Raw genomic sequence first — 25,997 nt, forward strand, 5'->3', positions numbered from 1 at the left:
CCTCCGGTGTCTGTATGGGTGGCTGATCCAAAGGACTGTGGGGGTGGGGGAGTTTCAAAAGCACCTGTGAAATTTAGGAACACAAGTCCCAAGGAAAATCATTAAACAATTCCCCAAGCTGTAAATCAATCTTATCTTTCTGATTTGCTCAGCCACCCTGTTTTATATCATCTATTCAGTGGTGTCAGTTCCCCTCAGAAAGGAATTATGTGTATTCTGGCTCTAAAAGAGAGACCGAGGATTCCCAATATTTGGTATTCCCTTCCACCCACTATCATTCTCTTCTTTGATCCTCTTGCTGTTACAATTTGCTCTTAGGCTGATTCTTAGCTATGCCATATCACTAAGATAACTATCAGAAAACACTGGCTTTCTCAAATGAATAGCTATTCCTGGTGCTGGACCAAGGGTTACAGAGATTTGTATAGTGCTTCACACACTGAAGCCGCTAAGCACGTGTGCTGCAGTCACTCCATTCGCCCCTGAAATGCGGCCACCAAAGGACTGCAGCTAAGCAGACAACTGGTGCACGACAATTGATGCACAGTGGAAGAAGAGACAAAACAAAATCATCATCATATTTGATACCCTTTTAGAGGCAGGGCCTCAGATTTTGAAAGGCTCATTCAAAAGGCACAACCTACCATCTTCATGGAACTCAAATGCCTCTGTCTTGGCAGGGTAAAGGGCTGAGCTGCCCATCCTATCACCCACAGCCAAAGACCATCCATAGCACCACTGTCTAGGGAAGGGAACGAAGACGCCTGTTCATTCATTAAAGCGACAGTAGGGATTGCAGTGGAATGCAATTTTACTCATGCTGGAAGTTAGCCAGAATATGCTGAATGAGTGTGTGTATGTGCGCACATGCATGTCACTGCTGCCCTCTGTTGGCTGAAATTTTCTGGCTTGCTCACAATGCAGGTGATCCCATTGCTTTGCAGTGGCTGAGAGTTAGTGCAGAAAGTCATGTCTGAGGAGTGCTAGAGGATTAGTGCTTTGGAGCCAGAGATCCAGAGTTATGTCACATGGGAGGGTAGCACTCCCTGCTCCTTTAATGAGCAGATAGGATCAGAACTTGGTGTGATGCCTCATTTGACAATGCAAAGCTCCTTGGTATTGATACCAGTGGTAGATGGACAAGAGAGGTTCCGCTTCAATGCCTGGAGTGCCAGCATCACCCTCGGACAAAATTCTATACAAATATGAGCAGGTGACTTGCCCGCTAATTGGCTAGGCCTGCTCTAGTGTCTGGGCACCAGCTGGCAGACACAACAATAACCGTTTGTTAGACAGTCCCCAGCTGGATTCTGCATATTACTGCTGTGCTTGGCATGGGAGCTGTGACCTGGTCAAACCAGCAGGAGCTGAGCTGAGCTGAGGGTTGTGTTCCTGGCTGGCTAAGCCAGTAGGAGCTGTGCTAAGCCAGTCTCACTCTTGCCAGGTCCATTTGTGCCCAAAGGGCTTGTGCTAGTAGCTGGGAGAGACAGGGAGAAGAAGGTGGGATTCGAAATAACTCATCATTAGGTTGCTGCTTGGCAATGCCTCTTGCAGGGGAGTGGTGTCCAGGCCTTCATGGGAGGAACTCTCTGGGCTGCTGTATGGGGAATAAACAGAGAGCAGGGGGCATGAGCTGGCTCTAATGTAAAGGCTAGTCAGTGAGAAGCACAGCAACAAGGGTGGAGGAGCAGGCAAAGGGACTAGTGATATCAGGTGCTGGCTGGACAAGAAACCTACATTTGAACTGATCCTTGGAGTCAAAGATTTCCCACAGAGCAGGGAACTTACTGGTTACTTGTTCTTCAGGAGTCACCTGTGTATGGGAGGTATTTATTTTTACATTCCTGTGTCCTGGCACTTCTGCTTATCAGCAGGGTTTGGAAACAGCAGTGACAACCTACTGTGACTCTGTTGGTAGGTGCAGCCCAGCCAGAAGCAGGAATTACCAGAAAGCCTCTTCTTCAGAGGTTTCCAGACAGGTTTCACTGATGATGGTGGTTCAGCTGGTTTAGAAAGCTTCCCTCAAACCCTTGGGGACTGATCCAAGCACAAACAGTTTGAAACTGCTTCATTGCTATTATCCTCAGGTCTGAGCAGACATTGCTGCAGGCGGTGAGTTTTAATTCTTCTTTTGTTCGCTAGAGAGTGAGATGACTAAATTTAGCCTCATTATGGAACATTCGCTCTAAGTGCAGAATCTGCTTTTTGCTAATTGCTTTTGGTCTGAAATTAGTGTAGAATGAGCACTGCTCCCCTTGTTTGCGTCAGTTTAGGGCATTGAATCAGCTTTTCCTTTTACAATGCCTGTTTCCCAGTTAGTGAGCCTTTCCAGTTATCCTGCCTCTGATTGGAGATCACTCTGCCAACACTGAAGATTTGTGCTCAGATATACCAAGTGCAAGAGAGAGAGACAGGTATCAGAGAGGCAGCAAAGCCACTTCCAGCACTAGCTGCTTGTAGCCAGGCTGAGCAGGCAGGAACAAAATAATCAGTGATTGGGGGAGTTGAATAGCAGGAGAGAGAGAGAGAGAGAGAGAGAGAGAGAGAGTGGTGTGTGTGTGTGTGAGTGTGAGAGAGAGAGAGAGAAGTATCAGAGGGGTAGCCGTGTTAGTCTAGATCTGTATAAAGCAATAAAGAGTCCTGTGGCACCTGTGACATTGTGCAGTCTATATGGTTTTATAAAAACATGATAATAAGTGAATATAATGTAACTGGGATATGCTTCGTGCAAAAGGTCTCTTGTAAGGTATCATTACAAAGCTCATAATCTACTGAGTGTGATCATCCTATTTATAGAAATGTACCACTCTTGTATCTAAAACTAGAAATATAAAACATAACTCTGAGGGCCTATTGTAATTATGTAAAGTGTGGGCCATTAATGATGGTTTGGAATCTTGATGACTCCCATTAACCAGGACCATTGTCTGCAGATGGCTGTGTTTACCTGTGAGTCTTCCTGTATATGTGTGTGCTGGCAAGTGGGCAATGAAGTCTTACAGTGACATGTGATCATGTCACCTGAACTGGAATCCATCTTTAACCTGGTGCTTTTCCAGTGAGGGGGGGGTGGAAACCCAGAGGGACAAAGGGTTCCTGCCTTATGCAAAAGATATATAAAGGGGTGGAAGAGAACAGAGAGGGAGAGAGGAGCCATCATGAAGAATCCCCTAGCTATCACCTAAGCTGGAACAAATCTGTACCAGGGGAAAGAATTGTGCCCAGGCCTGGAAGGTCCAGTCTGAGAAAAAACTTACTGAAGCATCTCTGAGGGTGAGATTATCTGTATTCAGTTTGATTAGGCATAGATTTGCGCATTTTATTTTATTTTGCTTGGTGACTTACTTTGTTCTGTCTGTTACTGCTTGGAACCACTTAAATCCTCTTTTCTGTATTTAATAAAATCATTTTTATTTAGTAATTTACTCAGAATATGTATTAATACCTGGGGGAGCAAACAACTCTGCATCTCTCTCTATCAGTGTTATAGAGGGCGAACAATTTATGAGTTTGCCCTGCATAAGCTTTATGCAGGGTAAAACGGATTTATCTGGGTTTAGACCCCATTGGGAGTTGGGCATCTGAGTGCTAAGGACAAGCACGCTTCTGTGAGCTGTTTTCAGGTAAACTTGCAGCTTTGGGGCAAGTGATTCAGACCCTGGGTCTGTGTTGGAGCAGACGGGAGTGTCTGGCTCAGCAAGACAGGGTGCTGGAGTCCTGAGCTGGCAGGGAAAACAGAAGCAGGGGTAGTCTTGGTACGTCAGGTGGCAGCTTCCAAGGGGGTTTCTGTGATCCAACCCGTCACAGCACCTTATAGACTAACAGATGTATTGGAGCATAAGCTTTCCTGGGTGAATACCCACTTCATCAGACGCATGCGTGTGTGTGAGAGAGAGAGAGATCGTGCTCCTGCTGGGGGAAGAGTGAAAATCAAAGCCCTTGCAGATCTGGGAAGAGGGCAGGAGTGCTGGGAGCTCTGGCATTTGTGCACCAATGACAGGGTTGCATTTTGCAGGGGGTTTTAATTGGTTCGGGGCACTCAGTAGGGTTCACTGATTAAAGCACAGGGATGGACAGTTCGCATAAGAGGAGTGTCCTAGTGTAACTACCTGTTAGGTGATGCGATGGTGGGGGGAGGGAAAGAGAGGGACACAACAGAAACAGGTGAGGCTGAGCAGTGGAGAAAGACAGAAGGAGATGGCATGGCCCTTCCCCACTCTGCCTGTTCACTGATTCGCATGGGGCAGGCTCAGCATTAAGGTGCAGGCTGAGCTGGGTGCATGGAAGGGAACAGAAAACCTGGAGGGGTTTTTTTAAATTGCTTTTTTAAATGCTCTCAGACTAACGCATAGAGCCACGCTTTCCCAAGGAAGGATGACTTCCCCCGTGCACTAGTCCCGCTTATACTGCCAGGGGCTGGGAAAAGACGGTTACTCTCCTTTGTAACTGTTGTTCTTCGAGATGTGTTGTTCATATCCCTTCCAATTAGGTGTGCGCACGCTGCGTGCACGGCCGTTGGAAATCTTTACCCTAGCAACATCCGGCGGGTCGGCTGTGGAGCCCCCTGGAGTGGCGCCTTCATGGCGCTCAATATATACCCCAGCCGACCCAGCGCCCCCTCAGTTCCTTCTTGCCGGCTACTCCGACAGAGGGGCGGGTTTGAAATGGATATGAGCAACACATCTTGAAGAACAACAGTTACAAAGGTGAGTAACCGTTTTTTCTTCGAGTGCTTGCTCATATCGATTCCAATTAGGTGACTCCCAAGCCTTACCTAGGAGGTGGGGTTGGAGTGAAGTAATGTGGACTGCAGTACCACTCTACCAAACGCCACGTCGTCTCTGGTATGCTGGACGATGGCGTAGTACGAGGCAAAAGTATGCACCGAGGAACAAGTTGCTGCTCTGCAGATCTCCTGGATCGGCACCTGGGCCAGAAATGCCGCAGACGAGGCCTGGGCCCTTGTGGAGTGAGCGGTGAGGGCCGGGGTTGGTACACCAGCCAGCTCAAAGCCAGCACGGATGCAGGATGTGATCCATGAAGACATCCGTTGAGAGGAGACCGGGAGGCCTTTCATCTGGTCCGCCACCACAACAAAAAGCTGGGTTGATTTTCTAAACAGCTTCGTGCACTCAATGTAGAATGCAAGGGCCCTACAGACATCGAGGGAGTGCAGCTGCTGTTCACGGGGACCGGCATGTGGTTTTAGATAAAAAACTGGGAGGAAAATGTCCTGGCTGGTATGGAAGGCCGACACCACCTTGGGAAGGCTGGGTGAAGTCGAAACTGCATCTTATCTTTATGAAAGACCGGTTCCAAGGTAAGAGCCCTCAGCTCGGAGACTCACCTCGCCGACATGATAGCGACAAGGAAAGCCATCTTCCAGGAGAGATAGAGGAGGGAGCAAGTGGCCAGCGGCTCGAACGGGGGCCCCATGAGTCTCGAAAGGACCAGGTTAAGGTCCCACGTGGGGACCGGCTGCCAGACTTGGGGGTAGAGGCGGTCCAAGCCCTTGAGAAACCTACCAACCATGGGGTTGGCAAAGACAGAATGGGCAGACATGACCGGGTGAAAGGCCGAAATGGCCGCAAGGTGAACCCTCACAGAGGATGCCGCCTGGCCTTGCTGCTTCAGGTCCAGGAGGTACTCCAAAATGAATAGCCCTTGCGTATAATTTCCAGAACCCATTTGTCCGATGTAATGGTTGCCCAGACTGGATAGAAAGGTGTTAGGCCGTCTCCAAATGGACTGGAATCAGGAGATGGTTGCGGCAATGGAATTTGAGGGGCTCTCATGCCCTCAACCAACACTTCAAAATGCCTGTCTAGAAGTAGATGGTTGGGACGTGGTGGATTGCCCCGGTGTCTGTCGTCGTCTTGGCTGATGTTGTTTGCGCTGTTGGTAGTACTGTCTCTGTGGCTGGGTATACAGAGCAGTATGGAATTGTTGGGTGTAAAATGCGCCCTGTTTCTTTTTGTTATCAAGTACGTGAGTTCCCAAGGTTTTCAGTGTGGCACGGGAGTCCTTGAGGGTAAGCAAGGCTGCATCCGTGGTGTCCGCAAAGAGTTTCTGTCCCTTAAAAGGTAAGTCCTCGATCGTGGCCTGGATTTCCTTGGGGAAGCCGGAAAGGTGGAGCCAAGAGGCCCTCTGCATGACTACTGACATGGCAATGGAGCGTGCCGCTGTGTCTGCAGAATCCAATGATGCCTGCAAGACCGTCCTGGCAATCAGGGAACCTTCTGAGATGCTTGCTTTGTATTGTTCTTTTTTGTCTGTTGGGAGATGCTCAGTAAACATAGACATCTGTGCAAAAATGTTGAGAGTGTATTTGGCTAATAGCGCGGAGTGGTTAGTGATGCATAACTGAAGAGTTGTCGTAAGGGGTGTGTCATAACTATAAAGGGAAGGGTGACAGCCATACTGTGTACAGTACTAAAGTCCCTCCTGGTCAGAGACTCTAAAATCCTTTTACCTGTAAAGGGTTAAGAAGCTCGGGTAACCTGGCTGACACCTGACCCAGAGGACCAATAAGGGGACAAGATACTTTCAAATCTTGGGGGGGGAAAGGCTTTTGTGTGTGTCCTTTGTTTAAGGGGTTGTTCGCTCTTGGGACTGAGAGGGACCAGACATCAATCCAGGTTCTCCCCATCTTTCTAAACAAGTCTCTCTTATTTCAAAATTGTAAGTAAAAGCCAGGCAAGGCGTCTTAGATTTACTTTGTTTTCTCAACTTGTAAATGTACCTTTTACCAGAGTGCTTATCTTGTTTGCTATACTTTGAACCTAAGACAGAGGGGATTCCTCTGAGCTCTTTAAGTTTGATTACCCTGTAAAGTTATTTTCCATACTGATTTTGCAGAGATGATTTTTACCTTTTGCTTTAATTAAAAGCCTTCTTTTTAAGAACCTGATTGATTTCTCCTTGTTTTAAGATCCAAAGGGGGTTTGGATCTGTATTCACCAGGAGTTGGTGAAAGGAAGGAGGGGGGAAGGGTCAATTTCTCCTTGTTTAAGATCCAAGCAGTTTGGATCTGTATTCACCAGGGAATTGGTGAAAGGTTTCTCAAGGCTTCCCAGGGAGGGAATTCTTAAGATGGTGGCAGCGGACCAGAGCTAAGCTGGTAGATAAGCTTAGCAGTTTTCATGCAGGCCCCTACATTTGTACCCTAAAGTTCAAAGTAGGGATACAGCCTTGACATGGTGGCACAGCAGTGGGATCGTTTTAAACCCAAAAGCCAGTAAGAGATTTTTTTTTTTCCTTCTAGCTGCTTGGAGAGCAGAGCTGAAGGTAGATGCATATCTTATCTCTCCTTGCCTGAAGGCAGAGGTGTTAAGTTTTTTTAACAAGGTCCTTTGTTAAGAGAACGGTTCAATAAGTGAGCAAACTTTGATCTGGTAAAGGTAATTTACAATCTGAATTGTGTTTTTTTTTCTTTTTACATCCTCGGGAGTAGCTTGTTAGAAAGTCTCTGTTAACTCAGCAGCACTCAGCAGGAGCCTGAGCTAAATACATCCCAGTTCCAGTCAACTGCAGAGGGTGAGACCCAGCACAAGAAAACCAGGAAAATGACTACCAGTGAAGCAGCTAGCAAACTAGAACTGGCCAGATTAGAAGCAGAAGAAAATGAGAAAAAACATCAGAGACTACTTCAAATTAAAAAACTCGAGGAAAAAGCCAAACAGGAGGCCCATGAAAGAGAAGAAAAAGCCAAACAGGAGGCCCATGAAAGAGAGGAGAAAGCCAAAGAGGAGGCCCACAAGAGAGAGATGGAGCTGGAAAAAGCCAAAGAGGAGGCGAGAGAAAAAGAAAGGAAGCATGAACTGGAAGCAGCAAGTGCTAAGCAGGATGCATCAGACCATCCTAACAATTCCTCTCCAAGTACCACTTCCCATCCCAGGAAATTCCCCACCTACAAGGCAGGCGATGATACTGAGGCCTTCTTAGAAAATTTTGAAAGGGCCTGCCTTGGATACGACATCCCTCCAACCCAGTACATGGTAGAGCTGAGGCCGCAGCTCAGTGGACCCTTAGCAGAGGTGGCGGCTGAAATGCCTAAGGAACACATGAACAGTTATGAACTTTTTAAAAACAAGGCCAGAATCAGAATGGGGCTAACACCTGAGCATGCCCGTCGGCGGTTCAGAGCCCTAAGGTGGAAACCAGATGTGTCATTTACCCGGCATGCCTACCACATTGACAAAAATTGTGATGCCTGGGTATCAGGAGCAAATGTTAAATCTCTGGAAGATCTGCTTTCCCTAGTAAAAATGGAGCAGTTTTTAGAGGGTGTTCCTGAGGAAATAGAAAGGTACATCCTAGATGGGAAGCCCAAAACTGTAACCGAGGCGGGGGAGATTGGAGCCAAATGGGTGGAGGTGACAGAAAAGAAAAAAGCTAGTAGCAGTTGGAGCGAATATCAGAAGGGGCAAACCGAAACAAAACCTTATCACCGGGGACAACCCAAGGCCCCACCCACATCCCAAGGGAAACCCCAGACGCCTTCTCACCCCACCACACCAGTCTCCATCAACCAACATCGCCCCGGTGATACCTTAGCAGGGCGATGTTTTAAATGTAATGAACTGGGGCATATAAAGGCTCACTGCCCCAAGAACCCCAACCGATTACAGTTCATTACACCCCAATCACACCAAAGAACCCCAGACCCAGATGCCTCTCTCATACCCTTGGAGCGAAGGGAAACCTTGAGAGTGGGCGGAAAGAAGGTTATCGCTTGGAGGGACACTGGGGCACAAGTGTCAACTATCCACCAATCCCTAGTGGACCCCAAACTCATCAACCCGGAGGCTACAGTGACAATTCAACCCTTCGTGTCACAGTCTGTAACCTTGCCTACAGCCAAGTTGCATGTCCAATACAAGGGCTGGTCAGGAATGTGGACTTTTGCAGTCTATGACAATTATCCCATTCCCATGCTGCTGGGGGAAGACTTGGCCAACCACGTGAAGCTAGCCAAGAGGGTGGGAATAGTCACCCGCAGCCAGGCTAAGCAAGCTTTCACCCCCATCCCTGTTCCTGAGCCGTCCACCAGGACCCCGTCGGTGTTACCGGAGACCCAAACACAGGTGGTGGAACCGGATCCCCTGCCAACGACTGCAACAGCCGTAGTGAATCCAATCCCAAAGACCCAGCCAAAACCAGTCCCAGAACCGGAACTGGCACTGATCATCCCAGTGGCCATTCTGGGGTGAACAGAACCAAAGACCGGTTGGGGAAGTCCTTCCACTGGGAGGGAATGGGCAAGGACGTTGCTAATTATGTCCGGTCTTGTGAGGTGTGCCAACGAGTAGGAAAGCCCCAAGACCAGGTTAAAGCCCCTCTCCAGCCACTACCCATAATTGAGGTCCCATTTCAGCGAGTAGCTGTGGATATTCTGGGTCCTTTCCCAAAGAAGACACCCAGAGGAAAGCAGTACGTACTGACTTTCATGGATTTTGCTACCCGATGGCCGGAAGCTGTACCCTTAAGCAACACCAAGACTAAAAGTGTGTGCCAGGCATTAGCAGACATTTTTGCCAGGGTAGGGTGGCCCTCCGACATACTTACAGATTCGGGAACTAATTTCCTGGCAGGGAACATGAAAAGCCTGTGGAAAGCTCATGGGGTGAATCACTTGGTTGCCACCCCTCATCACCATCAAACCAATGGTCTGGTGGAGAGGTTTAATGGAACTTTGGGGGCCATGATACGTAAATTCGTAAATGAACACTCCAATGATTGGGACCTAGTGTTGCAGCAGTTGCTTTTTGCCTACAGGGCTGTACCACATCCCAGTTTAGGGTTTTCACCATTTGAACTTGTGTATGGCCGCGAGGTTAAGGGGCCATTACAGTTGGTGAAGCAGCAATGGGAGGGGTTTACGCCTTCTCCAGGAACTAACATTCTAGACTTTGTAAGCAACCTACAAAACACCCTCCGACACTCTTTAGCCCTTGCTAAAGAAAACCTAAAGGATGCTCAGGAAGAGCAAAAGGCCTGGTATGATAAACATTCCAGAGAACGGTCCTTCAAAGTAGGAGACCAAGTCATGGTCTTAAAGGCGCTCCAGGCCCATAAAATGGAAGCGTCGTGGGAAGGACCATTCACGGTCCAGGAGCGCCTAGGAGCTGTTAACTATCTCATAGCCTCCCCCACCTCCAACATAAAGCCTAAGGTATACCATGTTAATTCTCTTAAGCCCTTTTATTCTAGAGAATTAAACGTTTGCCAGTTTACAGCCCAGGAAACTGATGACGCGGAGTGGCCTGCAGGTGTCTACTATGAAGGAAAAAGGAATGGTGGCGTGGAAGAGGTGAACCTCTCCACGACCCTGGGACGTCTGCAGCGACAGCAGATAAAGGAGCTGTGCACAAGCTTTGCACCGATTTTCTCAGCCACTCCAGGACGGACCGAACGGGCATACCACTCCATTGACACAGGTAATGCTCACCCAATTAGAACCCCACCCTACCGGGAGTCACCTCATGCCCAAGCGGCTATACAAAGGGAGATCCAGGACATGCTACAGATGGGTATAATCCGCCCCTCTACCAGTGCATGGGCATCTCCAGTGGTTCTAGTTCCCAAACCAGATGGGGAAATACGCTTTTGCGTGGACTACCGTAAGCTAAATGCTGTAACTCGTCCTGACAACTATCCAATGCCACGCACAGATGAGCTATTGGAAAAATTGGGACATGCCCAATTCATCTCTACTTTAGACTTAACCAAAGGGTACTGGCAAGTACCACTAGATGAACCCACTAAGGAAAGGTCAGCCTTCGTCACCCAGGCAGGGGTGTATGAATTCAATGTACTCCCTTTCGGGTTGCGAAATGCACCCGCCACCTTCCAAAGACTTGTAGATGGTCTCCTAGCAGGATTGGGAGAATCTGCAGTTGCCTACCTCGATGATGTGGCCATTTTTTCTGATTCATGGACAGAACACCTGGAGCACCTGAAAAAAGTCTTCGAGCGCATCGGGCAGGCAGGACTAACTGTTAAGGCTAAAAAGTGTCAAATAGGCCAAAACAGAGTGACGTACCTGGGGCACCAGGTGGGTCAAGGAACTATAAATCCCCTACAGGCCAAAGTGGATGCTATCCAAAAGTGGCCGGTTCCAAAGTCAAAGAAACAGGTCCAATCCTTCTTAGGCTTGGCCGGATATTATAGGCGATTTGTACCACACTACAGCCAAATCGCCGCCCCGCTGACAGACCTAACCAGAAAGAAACAGCCAAATGCAGTTCAGTGGACTGATAAGTGTCAAAAGGCCTTTAACCAGCTTAAGGCAACACTCATGTCTGACCCTGTGCTAAGGGCCCCAGACTTTGACAAACCGTTCCTAGTAACCACAGATGCTTCCGAGCGAGGCGTGGGAGCAGTTTTAATGCAGGAAGGACCAGATCAAGAATTCCATCCTGTCGTGTTTCTCAGCAAGAAACTGTCTGAGAGGGAAAGCCACTGGTCAATCAGCGAAAAGGAATGCTACGCCATTGTGTACGCGCTAGAAAAGCTACGCCCATATGTTTGGGGACGGCGTTTCCAACTACAAACAGACCATGCTGCGCTACAGTGGCTTCATACCGCCAAGGGAAATAACAAAAAACTTCTTCGGTGGAGTTTAGCTCTCCAAGATTTTGATTTTGAAATACAACACATTTCGGGAGCTTCTAACAAAGTGGCTGATGCACTCTCCCGGGAAAGTTTCCCAGAGTTAACTGGTTAACAATTGTTCTTGTAATGAAACATATTGTTAGTTTTTATATAATCAGTAGTATGTCTAAAGGTACATGTGTCTTGTTAACTCTGTTTTCTCCTAGAACTCCAGGAAGAAATCACAGCCAGTGTGGAACCGAACGTCCAACACTATCTGTGATTTGGGGGGCGTGTCATAACTATAAAGGGAAGGGTGACAGCCATACTGTGTACAGTACTAAAGTCCCTCCTGGTCAGAGACTCTAAAATCCTTTTACCTGTAAAGGGTTAAGAAGCTCGGGTAACCTGGCTGACACCTGACCCAGAGGACCAATAAGGGGACAAGATACTTTCAAATCTTGGGGGGGGAAAGGCTTTTGTGTTTGTCCTTTGTTTAAGGGGTTGTTCGCTCTTGGGACTGAGAGGGACCAGACATCAATCCAGGTTCTCCCCATCTTTCTAAACAAGTCTCTCTTATTTCAAAATTGTAAGTAAAAGCCAGGCAAGGCGTCTTAGATTTACTTTGTTTTCTCAACTTGTAAATGTACCTTTTACCAGAGTGCTTATCTTGTTTGCTATACTTTGAACCTAAGACAGAGGGGATTCCTCTGAGCTCTTTAAGTTTGATTACCCTGTAAAGTTATTTTCCATACTGATTTTGCAGAGATGATTTTTACCTTTTGCTTTAATTAAAAGCCTTCTTTTTAAGAACCTGATTGATTTCTCCTTGTTTTAAGATCCAAAGGGGGTTTGGATCTGTATTCACCAGGAGTTGGTGAAAGGAAGGAGGGGGGAAGGGTCAATTTCTCCTTGTTTAAGATCCAAGCAGTTTGGATCTGTATTCACCAGGGAATTGGTGAAAGGTTTCTCAAGGCTTCCCAGGGAGGGAATTCTTAAGATGGTGGCAGCGGACCAGAGCTAAGCTGGTAGATAAGCTTAGCAGTTTTCATGCAGGCCCCTACATTTGTACCCTAAAGTTCAAAGTAGGGATACAGCCTTGACAGGGTGGTATGAGCCAGGTGTTGTTTTCCCCTTTGATTAGCGGCTTCCACAACCAGTGAATTTGGGCTAGGGTGAGTGAAGATGAACTCAGCCCCTTTTGCTGGCACGTAATACTTTTGTCTGAACAAGAAGGTGGGGCCGTGGCCGGTGTCTGCCAGACTGTTTTTGCCAGGTCCATAATGGCAGAATGGATAGGCAGTGCAATCTTGGCCGTAGAAGAGGCATGGAGAATGTCAGTGAGCTTATGCTGTGTCTCTGGCAGCTCTTCCAAGCAGATGCCTAGGGAATCAGCAACACGCTTGAATAGATCTTGGAAAGGTTTAAAGTCGTCCCCCAGTGTTGGGGGAGGCATGATTGTGTCCTCCAGGGACGATGAAGAAATACGGGTAGGAGGTAGGATGTCACCCTCTATTAAGTCCTCATTGCCCTCTTGCTCCTCCCCGGCGACTTCAGGGGAAGCTGGGGCAACCAGCGAAGTAGATCTAGCTGATCTTGGTGTTTTGGACCTGGATTGGTTAGAGGGCTGAATATAGTGAGCCCTGTATAGTGCCTGTGACGAAGTGGGAATGTTCATGTTTTCTCTGAATACTGTGTGGGTGCCTCAGTTTACCCTATGCAGTTCTCAAGTATCTAGGTGGTGGGATAAGGGTGTGTGATTGTAGCAGAGCCTTAGAGGTCCAGTATGATGCTGTCTCCCCAGAGAATGGCTGACACTCTGTCTCCTGGCAACTGATGGCCTGGGCCCCTCCCCTGCAAGGTGCCAATTGAAGGTGTTGGAGAACAAAGAGATCAGGTGACCTCCTGGCCTGGAAAAAAGACAAAGGCCAGAGGAGGGGCTGGAGGGGGTTTCAGTTTGGAGCTGGCTGGGGAAAGAGAGGGAGGCCCAGACCCGGGGTTTGGCCTCCCTGGCCCCAAGATGGACCTGACTTAGGGGTCCAGTTTCTGTACCTACAAGCTCTGTTTTGGACTGTGTTCCTGTTGTCTAATAAACCTTCTGTTTTACTGGCTGGCTGAGAGTCACATCTGACTGCGGAGTTGGGGTGCAGGTCCCTCTGGCTTCCCCAGGAACCCCGCCTGTGCGGACTCGCTGTGAGAAGCGCACGATGTGAGAAGGGGATGCTGAATGCTCCGAGGCCAGACCCAGGAAGGTTGCAGCTGCGTAAGCTTCTTGCCCTGGAGACAGTCTGCTCAGAGAGAGGAGTCATGCTCCCCTACAGTCCTGACTGGCTTCATATGGAGTAGTTCCAGAGCATCACCCGGTGACTCCGTGACAGTGCCCATAGGTCCCAGTATGGCCAGTTTGGTGGGAGGGCCATTGGGGGGGCATCCATTGAGGGGGTTGCCACACTGTGGGTTGTAGCCCTGAGGTTCCAGGTTTGGGTGATGAATGGCATGGGGTGCCCATCCCTACAGCCACTTCATCCCCCTCATCGCTTGAGAGAGGAGGGGCTGAGCCAGCAGGTGTAGCTGTGAGACTCATGGCTGGTCTGGCTGGGGTGCCGTCTGTGCCGAAGACGCGTGCCCAGGGTGGAGGCAACGAAAAGGTCTGCCTGGCTAACGAAATGTTGCGACACTGGGAAGTTAGGTGCAGGCATAGGAGGCACACAGAGGTTAGTCAGCGTCTGTGCTGCCGGTACTGTGGGCTTGCTGTAATATATAGGAACAGCAGGTGGCACCATAGCACTGCTTGGTGCCGAGGGCTTCAGCTCTCTAGGATCTAAGGGAACAGGTAGTCACGGCCAAACTAAGCCTGTCTTAGAGCTAGACTGCACCGGGTCTTTCGCTCCTCAGGTTGCCTCTGTACTGGACAAACCCGGTGCCATGTGGGCCGAGGCTTTGCCTGCCGACGGTACTGGGGCGGATTTAGCGGTCGGAGATCGCTTTTTACATGGTGAGTCTCCCCGGGGGGAGGAGTGAGACCGCTTCTTTGTTTTCATGGGGGCTGGATCCTTTGTGCTCATCTTAGAGGAGGATCCCATGTCCGACAGGGCAGTTGGTGAGTGAGGGAGCCAGTAGGGAGGGGTCCCCTGCTAAGAGTCAGAGGCAGGACACAGGGATTTCTCCATAAGCAAGTTTGAGCTGGAGTTCCCTAGCCTTTCTGGTCCTTGCCGTTAGGGTGACCAGATGTCCCGATTTTATAGGGACAGTCCCGATTTTGGGTCTTTTTCTTATATAGGCTCCTATTACCCCCCCACCCCCCATCCTGATTTTTCACACTTGCTGTCTGGTCATCCTACTTGCTGTTAACTTTTTGCAGTGGTGGCACTTCTGCATAACGTTAGTCTCCCCCAAGCAGTGAACACACTGGGAGTGACCGTTAGAGACTGGTATTGACAGTCTACAGGTGAGGCAATGTTTAAGCCTGGGGAGCCAGGCATAGTCATTTGAAGAGAGTCTCTGGTGGTGGTTGTTTTTTGTTTTTTTTAGATGGAAAGACAGGAACCCCACAGGGAACAGGAAGGGGTAATTTCGGGCAAAAAGAAAAGGAAAAAGTATTCCGAGGAAGATTATTCTGAGGTGCTGCTGTTGTTCTGACCGAAGCCAACTGCGGCAAAGAAGAAACTAGGGAATGGTTGGCTGCACGCGATACCCACTCAGAGCAGCACGAGTTGGCTGCAGCAAGTGCATAGCCAACCAGGGCACTGCTACCTTAAATCTCCGACTAGAAGTGCAGGGGCGCTCAAACACCTAAAAGTGGAGCACCCACAAGGACATTCCTCGAAGAAGATCATCAATTGTCCCTCTAGGCAGCTGTCCATGCTTCCATATTTTCCTGTACAATCCCCAATCATTTCTACAATATCATTTTGCTTTGTCAATATAAAATCTGCTGCAAAACTGAAAGATGGCTGTCAGCGTAAGACAAATTGATTTTGATATGTTTCACAGTAGCAACCGTGCTAGTCTGTATCCGCAAAAAGAACAGGAGTACTTGTGGCACCTGAGAGACTAACAGCCCTTTCTTCTTTCCACACTAGCCTGCCAAAGGCACCTCCGCCCCCTCCTAGAGAGCAGGTTACCTCCAACACTACACAATGGGAGTGACTCTCTGGTCACTCAGTAACAGACTTAAAGGTGGCAATTTTGCAACAGAAAAGCTTCAAAAACAGACTCCAACAAGAAACTGCTGAACTTGAATTAATATGCAAAACTAGATACCATTAATTTGGGCTTGAATAGAGACTGGGAGTGGCTGGGTCATTACACAAATTGAAACTATTTCCCCATGTTAAGTATCCTCACACCGTTTTGTCAACTGTCTGAAATGGGCCATCTTGATTCTCACTACAAAAGTTTTTTTTCTCCTGCTGATAATAGCTCATCTTAATTAATTAGCCTCCTAGAGTTGGTAGGGCAACTCCCACCTTTTCATGTTCTCTGTATATATATATATATATATATATATATATATATCTTCTTACTATATGTTCCATTCTATGCATCTGATGAAGTGGGCTGTAGCCCACGAAAGCTTATGCTCAAATAAATTAGTTAGTCTCTCAGGTGCCACAAGTACTCCTGTTGATTTTGATATGGAAACCACCACAGGGGATTCAATTTTCACATTACATTCACTAGAAGCCTCTATTAGTAAATATACCTGAAACTCCCACATCCAATCTGGAAGTCCTATCAAATGTATGGATCCTTGCCAGAGTACACGGAGCCTTGTTTATATTCATCTAGATGGAAGCACATCTCTAAAGTGTACATTTCACAGGGTCAGACAGTTACATCATCATCAGCAGGTTCTATAATGATAAATGCTTTATTTTTCACATCACAAAAATAGAGGAACAAAATACCACATAGAAAAATAGATAATTAAATGGAGATGTGTATATTTTACATAATCTTATTTTTAAAGAGGAGATGCACAAAGGAAATTCATATCCCTGCAAGTTTTAGAAAGGAAAGTTATTCTGTGGATTTATATAGCAACACACTGGATCTGGTAACATGAAAGATGTCGTTTACACAGACTGCACACAAGGAACAGCGCCCAGGGACAGGTTCCCCATACAGAGAAACTGTCTTGCAACTTGTGTAACATTCTTGATAGTTTGCCTTTGGCAAATACAAATATGAAATGTAAATCCTGTTCATCCCCAAGTCAGAAAATGAAACGTCCTTACTCACAGGAACACGTGGGCTGAGAATCAGTCTGCAAACTTGGCACTCAAACCTCTTGGCTCACCCCCCACCCCACCAACTCTTTATGGGGAATTCTGGTTCAGACTCACGTCTAGGATGTGCAGAATTGTGCCACAGACACGGATGACTGGGACCATTCTGTGACCCTCTGGTGAAAATCAATTTGGAACAAAGCAGCCAACATTTTCTCTTTCTTGTTTTTCAATTCAAATGCTGTTCAGCCCTCTGAGCCTTAGGCAAGGTTAACATGAAGTGCAACTACCATCAAAAGGCACAAAAGTCTCCCCACCCCACCCTATTGCCAACTTTCTCCAGACAAAGACAGTTCTATGACATTTGGACTGGGCTGCGCCTAAAGAGGAGGCAAGGTTCATACTATATGCATATGAAAACGCAGAAGAAAAGTGTTCTCACTCCAGTCCCACAACTATCTTCTCCATGGCAAAGACTAATGGCACAGAGTTGGCTATACTTGATTGATGGAAAAGCCTCACCAAGCTTGCTTTGCCCAGAAGCCTCAAAAAGAGCATAGGAACAGCTGAGTAAGTCCTTTACAGGACATGTCCACAACATTCCTGGGAAAATGCCCATCTAAGTACAAGGTTGCAGCCAAACTGCTACTTAAAGCCCCTTTCATCATGCAGCAAGGGCAGTAGGACTGCAAAGTACAGGGGGCGTCTCAGAAGTTCCTTTCCTTTGGGTCATTCTCTGAAGGGGTTTGCAAGTCCCAGCAAGGGGGGAGGGGGGACCGGGGAGGGGGAGTTATAACACTGCGCAGCTGGAGACAGGCCAAGAGTGAGCACTACATTGAGGCAGGCTGCCAGTTTGCCTGAGAATAGAGAAAACTGACCTTGGGATCAACTGAAGGAATAAGGACAGATAAAAATTACGGTAGGGGAGAAAAGACAAAACACCAGTGCTCCAGGCACCATTGTGTCCCAGGTCCTGAATGCACCAACATGAGAGGTGCCGTGGCAGTTCCTGTCCCGTGAGCAACACATGCAGGAAGGCCGAGCCTGGGGCCATGCTGCTGTAGTGGGACAGCAGGGAATTTGTTGGAATTTGTAGTTTAGCAGCACATTTTGGAAGCTCTTCTCTGCAGAAGGCTTACAAAGCCTTTTTCACTCCCACTTGTAGAACTTCACCATCTTCTCAGTGAGAGTGGCCAGGAAGTTAGTGCGGTTCACCGTGAAGGGGCAGATGTCCAGCACAGGTAGGTCAGTCTGTAGCTTCTGCAGTAAGGAGCCACTTCCAGCATCCCATACCTGTGAAGTACAAAGGGTCAGTCACCACAGTTCTCACTTCCCACTCAGCCTTATTTCTAATGTTGCTGGTGGGAAGCAGCCCCCTCTTCAGAGAAACATCCCAGATAGCTTAGCCATTTCCAACACCTTCCCCAGCCTGCAGAGACTCACTTTTGAACCAATAAGCTTGTCATTAGCCTCCTCTCTGGAAGGTCAGATAATCAGAGACATGAGTTTAGAGGTGCCACCTGAATGTGGCTGTGCAAGGTGCTGCCATTCAAAACAATTCTCATAAAACCAATCCGTCCAGAAGTGGTTTCAAGATGCCATGAACAGAAAGTGCAAGGTTTAGGAATACACGAACAACTTGATACAGGAAACACTTCATTGTAAAAATGGGCTGGTGCAGAAGCAGCAGGGCCAGCAATGCCAAGTGTGATCAAAGATGAGAAATAAAAATGAAAACAAGTTCCTTCACTGTCACACTGATGTGGAAGCAGAGAAAGAACTGACAGGAAGGGGATGCAATGCATGACAGTTTGTTAGCAAGAGTCAGGCTAACTGTAACCCTAATAACGCGAGATTTGTAGAAGCGAGGAATGTGTGAGGCGAGTGGGAAAGAACTGTGTGAGAAGTTGTTGCGACCTTGTGTAGATAATGTGTAGATAATATGGAATGTAGACTAAGAGTCTACATTAGTGAGCAAAACAAGATATCAGAATGACCTATGTATAAACAAAATGCAGCTGTTGTCTGTAACAAAAGGTATAAATGCTTGCTGTAATTGTTTACCTGAGGAGAGACCTGTTTAGCTCTCTCCCTCTATGCAATTGCTTGAGAAAATAAAGTATCTGACTTGCTGTACCCAAACAAAAAGTGAGAACTCTGTTATTCTCCGACACTGACAATGATAAGACAACCCTCAAGACAACTGTAAGACTAGACTATTTGAAAAAGCTTGCACGTTTTCTTCTCCAGTCTTAGGTTGGACGTGCAGGTCAGGCAGTGTAAGCAGGATATAAAAGCAGGTCAAGAGTTAGTCTGGTGGGCATTAATGCCCTGATCCTGCAAGCTACTTTGCACTAGGGGCTATAGGTCTCAGACAGAGCCCCAGGGAAGTCAACATACAAAGCAGAAGGCACGTTTGGAGTCAAACAATCACTCACTTCTGTGTTCTTAGTAGCCTGTGCTAACTCAGGGAGAATGGAAAGTGGGCAAGGCTGGTCATTTGTGATGAGGCAGTCTGATTTTTGCTTTTTAAAGTTTTTCTTAAAACATGTCCCATGGCTCAGTAATCCTGTACAAAGTTCCTTTAGCTTGCATTTCCCACAAAAATTATATAAATTCAACACTTACTTCTGCGAAAGTCAATGAATGTAGGGCTGGGGCAAGGGAGGGAGTGAAGGATGTGGGAGGGGGTGCAGTGTGCAGGAAGGGGCTCAGGGCAAGGGGTTGGGGCAGAGGCGGGGTGTGGGGTGTACAAGGGGGATCAGGGAAGGGGGTTGGGGTCCAGGAGGGGGTGCGGAGTGTGGAAAAGGGGCTCAGGGCAGGGGTGTAGAGTGCAGGAGGGGTTCTGGCTGTGGGCTCTGGCCTGGCACCACTTACCCGGAGCATCTCCGGAGTGGCAGTGGCGCACAGTGGGGTTCAGGCAGGCTCCCTGCCTGCCCTGGCCCCGCACCGCTCCCAGAAGCAGCCAGCACCATGTCCCTGCGGCCCCTGGGGGAGTGGGGGGGGAGCAGAGGGCTCCGCATGCTGCCCTCGCCTGTGAGTACCTCACCCAAAGCTCCTATTGGCTGTGGTTTCCTGTTCCCAGCCAATGGGAGCTGCGGGGGGTGGTGCCTGCAGGCGAGGGCAGCACACAGAGCCCTCTGCCCCCAGGGGCCGAAGGGACATGGTGCCGGCTGCTTTTGGGAGCGGTGCGGGGCCCGCGCTGCCACAGGGGTGGTAATCCCGTGGGCCGGATCCAAAGTCCTGAAGGGCTGGACCCAGCCCGTAGTTTGCCCACCCCTGGCTTAAGTCCTACCCAAAAAACTGTGCTTCCGCAGAATATTCCTGTTCTTTGATATGTGATTATGTGTACAGTTAACAGAAGATCTATAAACCCATGTAATTTAGGAATATTACATGCTTCATCAAGACAAGACCTCTATTTATCAATAGCATGTGTGTGTTATGGTTACTCTTACTGGAAAGAATTTTAGTAATACTATTTAATGCATTAAAAAAAAAGCTTGTGCACAGATTTTGCAAGGGGAAGGGATTGAAGTTAAAACTGTGATTTTTCCTACAACCTCCCCCGCTTTAATAATAGGATATGGAGCCTCTCACTTCTGTGACTACTTCAATTCCAGCCTGGGTTTACTGTGACTATGAGCTACCAACTAGCAGCTCTTCAGCCTATGGGAGATAATGGATTGAGACGTAACAATTTCTCCACCTGGTCAGGATCTACAAGAACCCTCGTTGTTTGTTTCAGAGAAGACATGGAGAATGAACCATCTTCACTCCTAGAGATGGTCCCTGCAAGTCAGTGTTTAGTCACATTGACAGGGCAATGTGGATGAAGCACTATAGCTTCTTGTGCTGTTCTCTAACCACAGAACAGTTACATCAGTCTCCAACAGCTGTTAAGCTAAAACCTTTCCCCAATATTTTATTGCTCCCAAGGAAGGCTGGATGGACCAATTCTCTATCACACCCCTTATGTAAGCAAGAGGTTTGCTTTAGGGCTGTAGCCATAGCATTTTAAACATATCTAAATGCCAAGGTACACTCTTACCTTGGAGGCTGAAGTCCTCCTTCAACCTCAGAACAGACACCACACAGATGGCAGCAGTACAAGTCTTCCTCCACAGTCCCCTGCCAACCTGTCTCAACCCTAACCTGATGGGACCATGTCTAGGAGGGAAGTTCAGTCCCTGGGCTGCCATAGACCATATTGTAAGAAGTGATGTTGCAACTCAGCAGGCTTGAACTCTTCCCTGTGAGTTGGTATTGAGCTAGTGTGCCAGCATGCTGCTACTGTAAGTGGCATTCTACCGGCAGGGGTACCATTTGTACAACATGGCATTTTCTTTGAAGGAAGGTGTTAATTCCTAGGCCATTGCCAGAGTCTATCATGGCTAATTACATTCTGCCTACCTACATTCCTCCAGTAGGAAGCAGTGACAAGTTTACTACAGGGGCAACCTGCCTATATTTAAATTAACTTAAGGACACAGCATTTAGTTTTGTGCATTGCTGGTTTACAGACTAAAGCAGTATCTCCAAATTGCCAGGGAGTTAGCCAGTCCCACAAGCAAAGTATGGAAAGTTAATGTACACACGTGTACACACACACACCCCTCCCTGCCCACTCACCTGTTACCCACAATGCAAGTTCCATCACACTGGATTTAACAACGTTGGGACAGATAAGGTTTCCCTCCTAAGCACTGCAATAAAACACTGCCCGGTGAAAATGAAAGGAAAAAGGAAATACCATGGCAGAGTTTGAGGCCTCATCGCCAGCGCACACCAAGATGCTGCCATCCTCCTCTGGACTCTGAAAGATGGCATTTTTGGTCAGCAGTTTGCAGGTGGGCCCAGCACTGAATGTCTGAACTGGGTGACAGGAGCAGATCATGTCGACAGATGCATCCATCAGTTGGCTACAGGACAGTTCCATCACCACACAATGCAGGCAATTGTTGCTCTTATCTGTGGGATGTAGACAAAGGGTAGTTCCACTGACAAGCTGAGTCACTTGCCAAATAAATTTTCCCCAGTGTACAGTAGCCTCTCCAGGAAAGGGCCAGAACTAAGCTACAAAGAGACGAGAATCCTAATACAAACCCACTCAGGGTCACCACAGGGATGGAAGCCCTAGGCAAGAGGCATTGTTGGGCAAAAGAAACAGTCCGTTTGTAGCCAGGCATACCAGGCTTCTCCTCCCAACCCCATTCTCAGCAGCTTCTCTTCTGTACACGTGCAGCCGCACAAAAAGCTTTACTGTGTCCAAGGGGAGACATGGTACTAGTGTGCTATCCAGGCCTTCGCCTCTGAAAAGTAAAAGCATCATTTCTGCTATGCTCTCAGCTCCCCGCGGCTGAGGTGCCAGCCTTCCAAAGCTGCCACCAAATCCTGGCACCTCGCAGGGTCTTATGTGGCAGGGCAGAATTACGGCAAACTGATAAAAGCGCTGCATAGAGGGTGCTGTACTTGCACACAATTACTTACTAGGCCTGTAAGTTGCAAGGCAGTGCCGAGTGCTGATTTCAGTCTGAATATCGATACAGCCTCCGGGCTCTAGAGGTAGATGGTGAGGCCGGTAGGAGTTGCTGGCCTTCTGTTCCCAAAAGCAGCCTCCTTCTAAGGTCCCAGCTACTACTCCACCGTATGGCAGTGTGGTGGAGGCCATTCGGGGCAGGTAGGACAGGGACACCACAGGACACCTGAAAGGAGAATTTGCGAGAGCCTGTAACACGAGCATTCAGCTTTAACACTTCCGAGCCCCTTCCCAGAGTCTTGATTTCTCCCAGTTGCACTTTTCAAGGGGGGTTCACAGCCAAGTTTCTGATAATTAGCCCTCTTCATTCTTGAGCAGTTTACATAAGTGATCAGAAGCTTTTGGACAAGAATTAAGCAACAACTATTGCTATAAAATGCCCCCTTGAAAGAAACACCAATTGGATTTAGCAAGCATGTGAGGATGATAGCATGAAATTAAACACAGAATCATAGAATCCTAGGTCTGGAAGGGACCTCGTGAGGTCATCTAGTCCAGTTCCCTACTCTCATGGCAGGACTAAGTATTATCTCGACCAGTGGTTTTCAAACTTTTTGTATTGGTGACCCCTTTCACACAGCAAGCCTCTGAGTGTGACCACCCCCTTATAAATTAAAAAACGGGGTGGGGAGGAGGGGGGGGGAGAAATTGTAATTTAATGGGGGCTTAGGGCTATCAGCCCCACAGACCTGACAGCTCACAGCCCCCATGTAACCACCTTGTGACCCCCTGAGGAATCATGACCCCCAGTTTGAGAACCCCTGATCTAGACCATCCCTGACAGGTGTTTGTCTAATCTGCTCTTAAAAATCTCCAGTTATGGAGATTCCACAACCTCCCTAGGCAATTTATTAGGGCTGTCAATTAATCACAGTTAACTCACATGATTAATTCAAAACAATTAATCGCGATTAATCGCACTTATAACAATGGAATACCAATTGAAATTTATTAAATATTTTTGGATATGTTTCTATATTTTCAATATTGATTTCAATTACAACACAAAATACAAAGTGCACAGTGCTCACTTTATATTATTTTTGATTACAAATATATGCATGTAAAATGATAAACAAAAGAAATAGTATTTTTCAATTCACCTCATACAAGTACTAAATTGCAATCTCTTTATCGTGAAAGTGTAACTTACAAATGCAGATTTATTTTTGGTTACATAACTGCACTCAAAAACAAAACAGTGTAAAACTTTAGAGCCTACAAGTCCACTCAGTCCTACTTCTTATTCTGCCAATCGCCAAGACAAACAAGTTTGTTTACATTTGCAGGAGATAATGCTGCCTGCTTCTTATTTACAATGTCACCTGAAAGTGAGAACAGGCATTCTCATGGCACTTTTGTAGCCGGCACTGCAAGGTATTTACATGCCAGATATGCTATATATTCGTATGCCCCTTCATGCTTCAGCCACCATTCCAGAGGACACGCTTCCATGTTAAGATTGCTCATTAAAAAAATCATGCATTAATTAAATTTGTGACTGTACTCTTTGGGGGAGAACTGTACATCTCCTGCTCTGTTTTACCCGCATTCTGCATACATTTCATATTATAGCAGTCTCGGATGATGACCCAGCACATGTTAGTTTTACGAACACTTTCACAGAAGATTTGACAACACACAAAGAAGGTACCGATGTGAGATTTCTAAAAATAGCTACAGCACTCGACCCAAGGTCTCAGTAAGAATCAGAAGTGTTGTCCAAAATCTGAGAGGGACGAGGTGTGGAGCTTACTTTTAGAAGTCTTAAAAGAGCAATACTCCAATGCGAAAACTACAGAACCCAAATCACCAAAAAAGAAAATCAACCTTCTGCTGGTGGCATCTGACTTAGATGATGAAAATGAACATGCGTCGGTCCGCTCTGCTTTGGATCGTTATCAAGCAAAATCCATCATCAGCATGGACGCATGTCCTCTGGAATGGTGGTTGAAGTCTGAAGGGACATATGAATCTTTAGCACTTCTGGCACATAATTATCTTGCGACGCCAGCTAGAACAGTGCCTTGCGAACGCCTGTTCTCACTTTCAGGTGACATTGTAAATAAGATGTGGGTAGCGTTATCTCCTGCAAATTGTAATCAACTTTATCTGAGTGATTGGTGACCAAGGAGGAGGACTGAGTGCACTTGTGGGCTCTAAAGTTTTACATTGTTTTATTTTTGAATGCAGGTTGTTGTTGTTTTTTTTTTTTTTTTTTTAAACCACATAATTCTACATTTGTAAGTTCAACTTTCATGGTAAAGAGATTGCACTACAGTACTTGTACAAGGTGAATTGAAAAATACAATTTTGTTTTTTACAGTGCAAACATTTGTAATAAAAAATAAATATAAAGTGAGCACTGTCCACTTTGTATTCTGTGTTGTAACTGAAATTAATATATTTGAAAATGTAGTAAACATCCAAAAATATTTAAAATAAATGGTATTGTTTAACATCGTGATTAATTTTTTTAATCGCTTGACAGCCCTACAATTTATTCCAGGGATTAACTACCCTGACAGTTAAGAAAATTTTCCTAATGTCCAACCTAAACCTCACCTGCTGCAATTTAAGCTTCTTGTCCTAACCTGAGAGGTTAAAGAAAACAATCTTTCTCCCTCCTCCTTGTAGCATCCTTTGTACTTGAAAACTGTTATGTCCCCTCCGTCTTCTCTTTTCCAGAGTAAACAAACCCAATTTTTTCAATCTTCCCTCGTAGATTATGTTTTCTAGACCTTTAAACATTTTTGTCGCTCTTCTCTGGACTTTCTCCAATTTATCCACATCTTACCTGAAATGTGGCGCCCAGAACTGGACACAGTACTTCAGTTGAGGCCTAATCAGTGCAGAGTAGAGCAGAAGAATTACTTCTTGTGTCTTGCTTATAACACTCCTGCTAATACATCCCAGAATGATGTTTGCCTTTTTTGCAACAGTGTTATACTGTTGACTCATATCTAGCTTGTGGTCCACTATGACCCCCAGATCCCTTTTTGCAGTACTCCTTCCTAGGCAGTAATTTCCAGTTTTGTATGTGTGCACCTGATTGTTCCTTCCTAAATGGAGTACTTTGCATTTGTCCTTATTGAATTTCATCCTATTTACTTCAGACAATTTCTCCAGTTTGTCCAGATCATTTTGAATTTTTATCCTATTCTCCAAATCACTTGCAACCCCTCACAGCTTGGTATCGTCCACTATCTTTATAAGTGTACTCTCTGCGACATCTAAATCACCAATGAAGATACTGAACAGAACCAGAACCAGAACTGATCCATGCGGGACACCACTTGATATGCCCCACCAGCTTGACTGAACCACTGATAACTACTCTCTGGGAACAGTTTTCCAACAAGTTATGCACCCACCTTATAGTAGCTCCATTTAAGTTGTATTTTCCTAGTTTGTTTATGAGAAGGTTATGAGAGACAGTATCAAAATCCTTGCTAGAGGCAAGAAATACCACATAGAATCATAGAATATCAGGATTGGAAGGGACCTCAGGATGTCATCTAGTCCAACCCCCTGCTCAAAGCAGGGCCAATCCCCAGACAGATTTTTACCCCAGATCCCTAAATGGTCCCCTCAAGGACTGAACAAACAACCCTGGGTTTAGCAGGCCAATG

General features: G+C 46.9%; 1 protein-coding gene across 1 annotated transcript in view; it reads right to left on the bottom strand.

The window, feature by feature from the left end:
* Window positions 1–17,975: 17,975 nt before the first annotated feature.
* RFWD3 (ring finger and WD repeat domain 3) overlaps window positions 17,976–25,997 on the bottom strand; it is a 47,927-nt gene continuing 39,905 nt past the window's right edge. Inside the window, exons 10-12 of the mRNA XM_065416710.1 lie at window positions 22,317–22,531; window positions 21,580–21,797; window positions 17,976–18,119 (exon numbers count right to left, since the gene is read on the bottom strand). Of these exons, the coding sequence (XP_065272782.1) occupies window positions 17,976–18,119; window positions 21,580–21,797; window positions 22,317–22,531 (577 nt within the window). The remainder of the gene's footprint in view (window positions 18,120–21,579; window positions 21,798–22,316; window positions 22,532–25,997) is intronic.

Source organism: Emys orbicularis, chromosome 14 (assembly GCF_028017835.1).
Source record: "Emys orbicularis isolate rEmyOrb1 chromosome 14, rEmyOrb1.hap1, whole genome shotgun sequence".
Classification (NCBI taxonomy): domain Eukaryota; kingdom Metazoa; phylum Chordata; order Testudines; family Emydidae; genus Emys; species Emys orbicularis.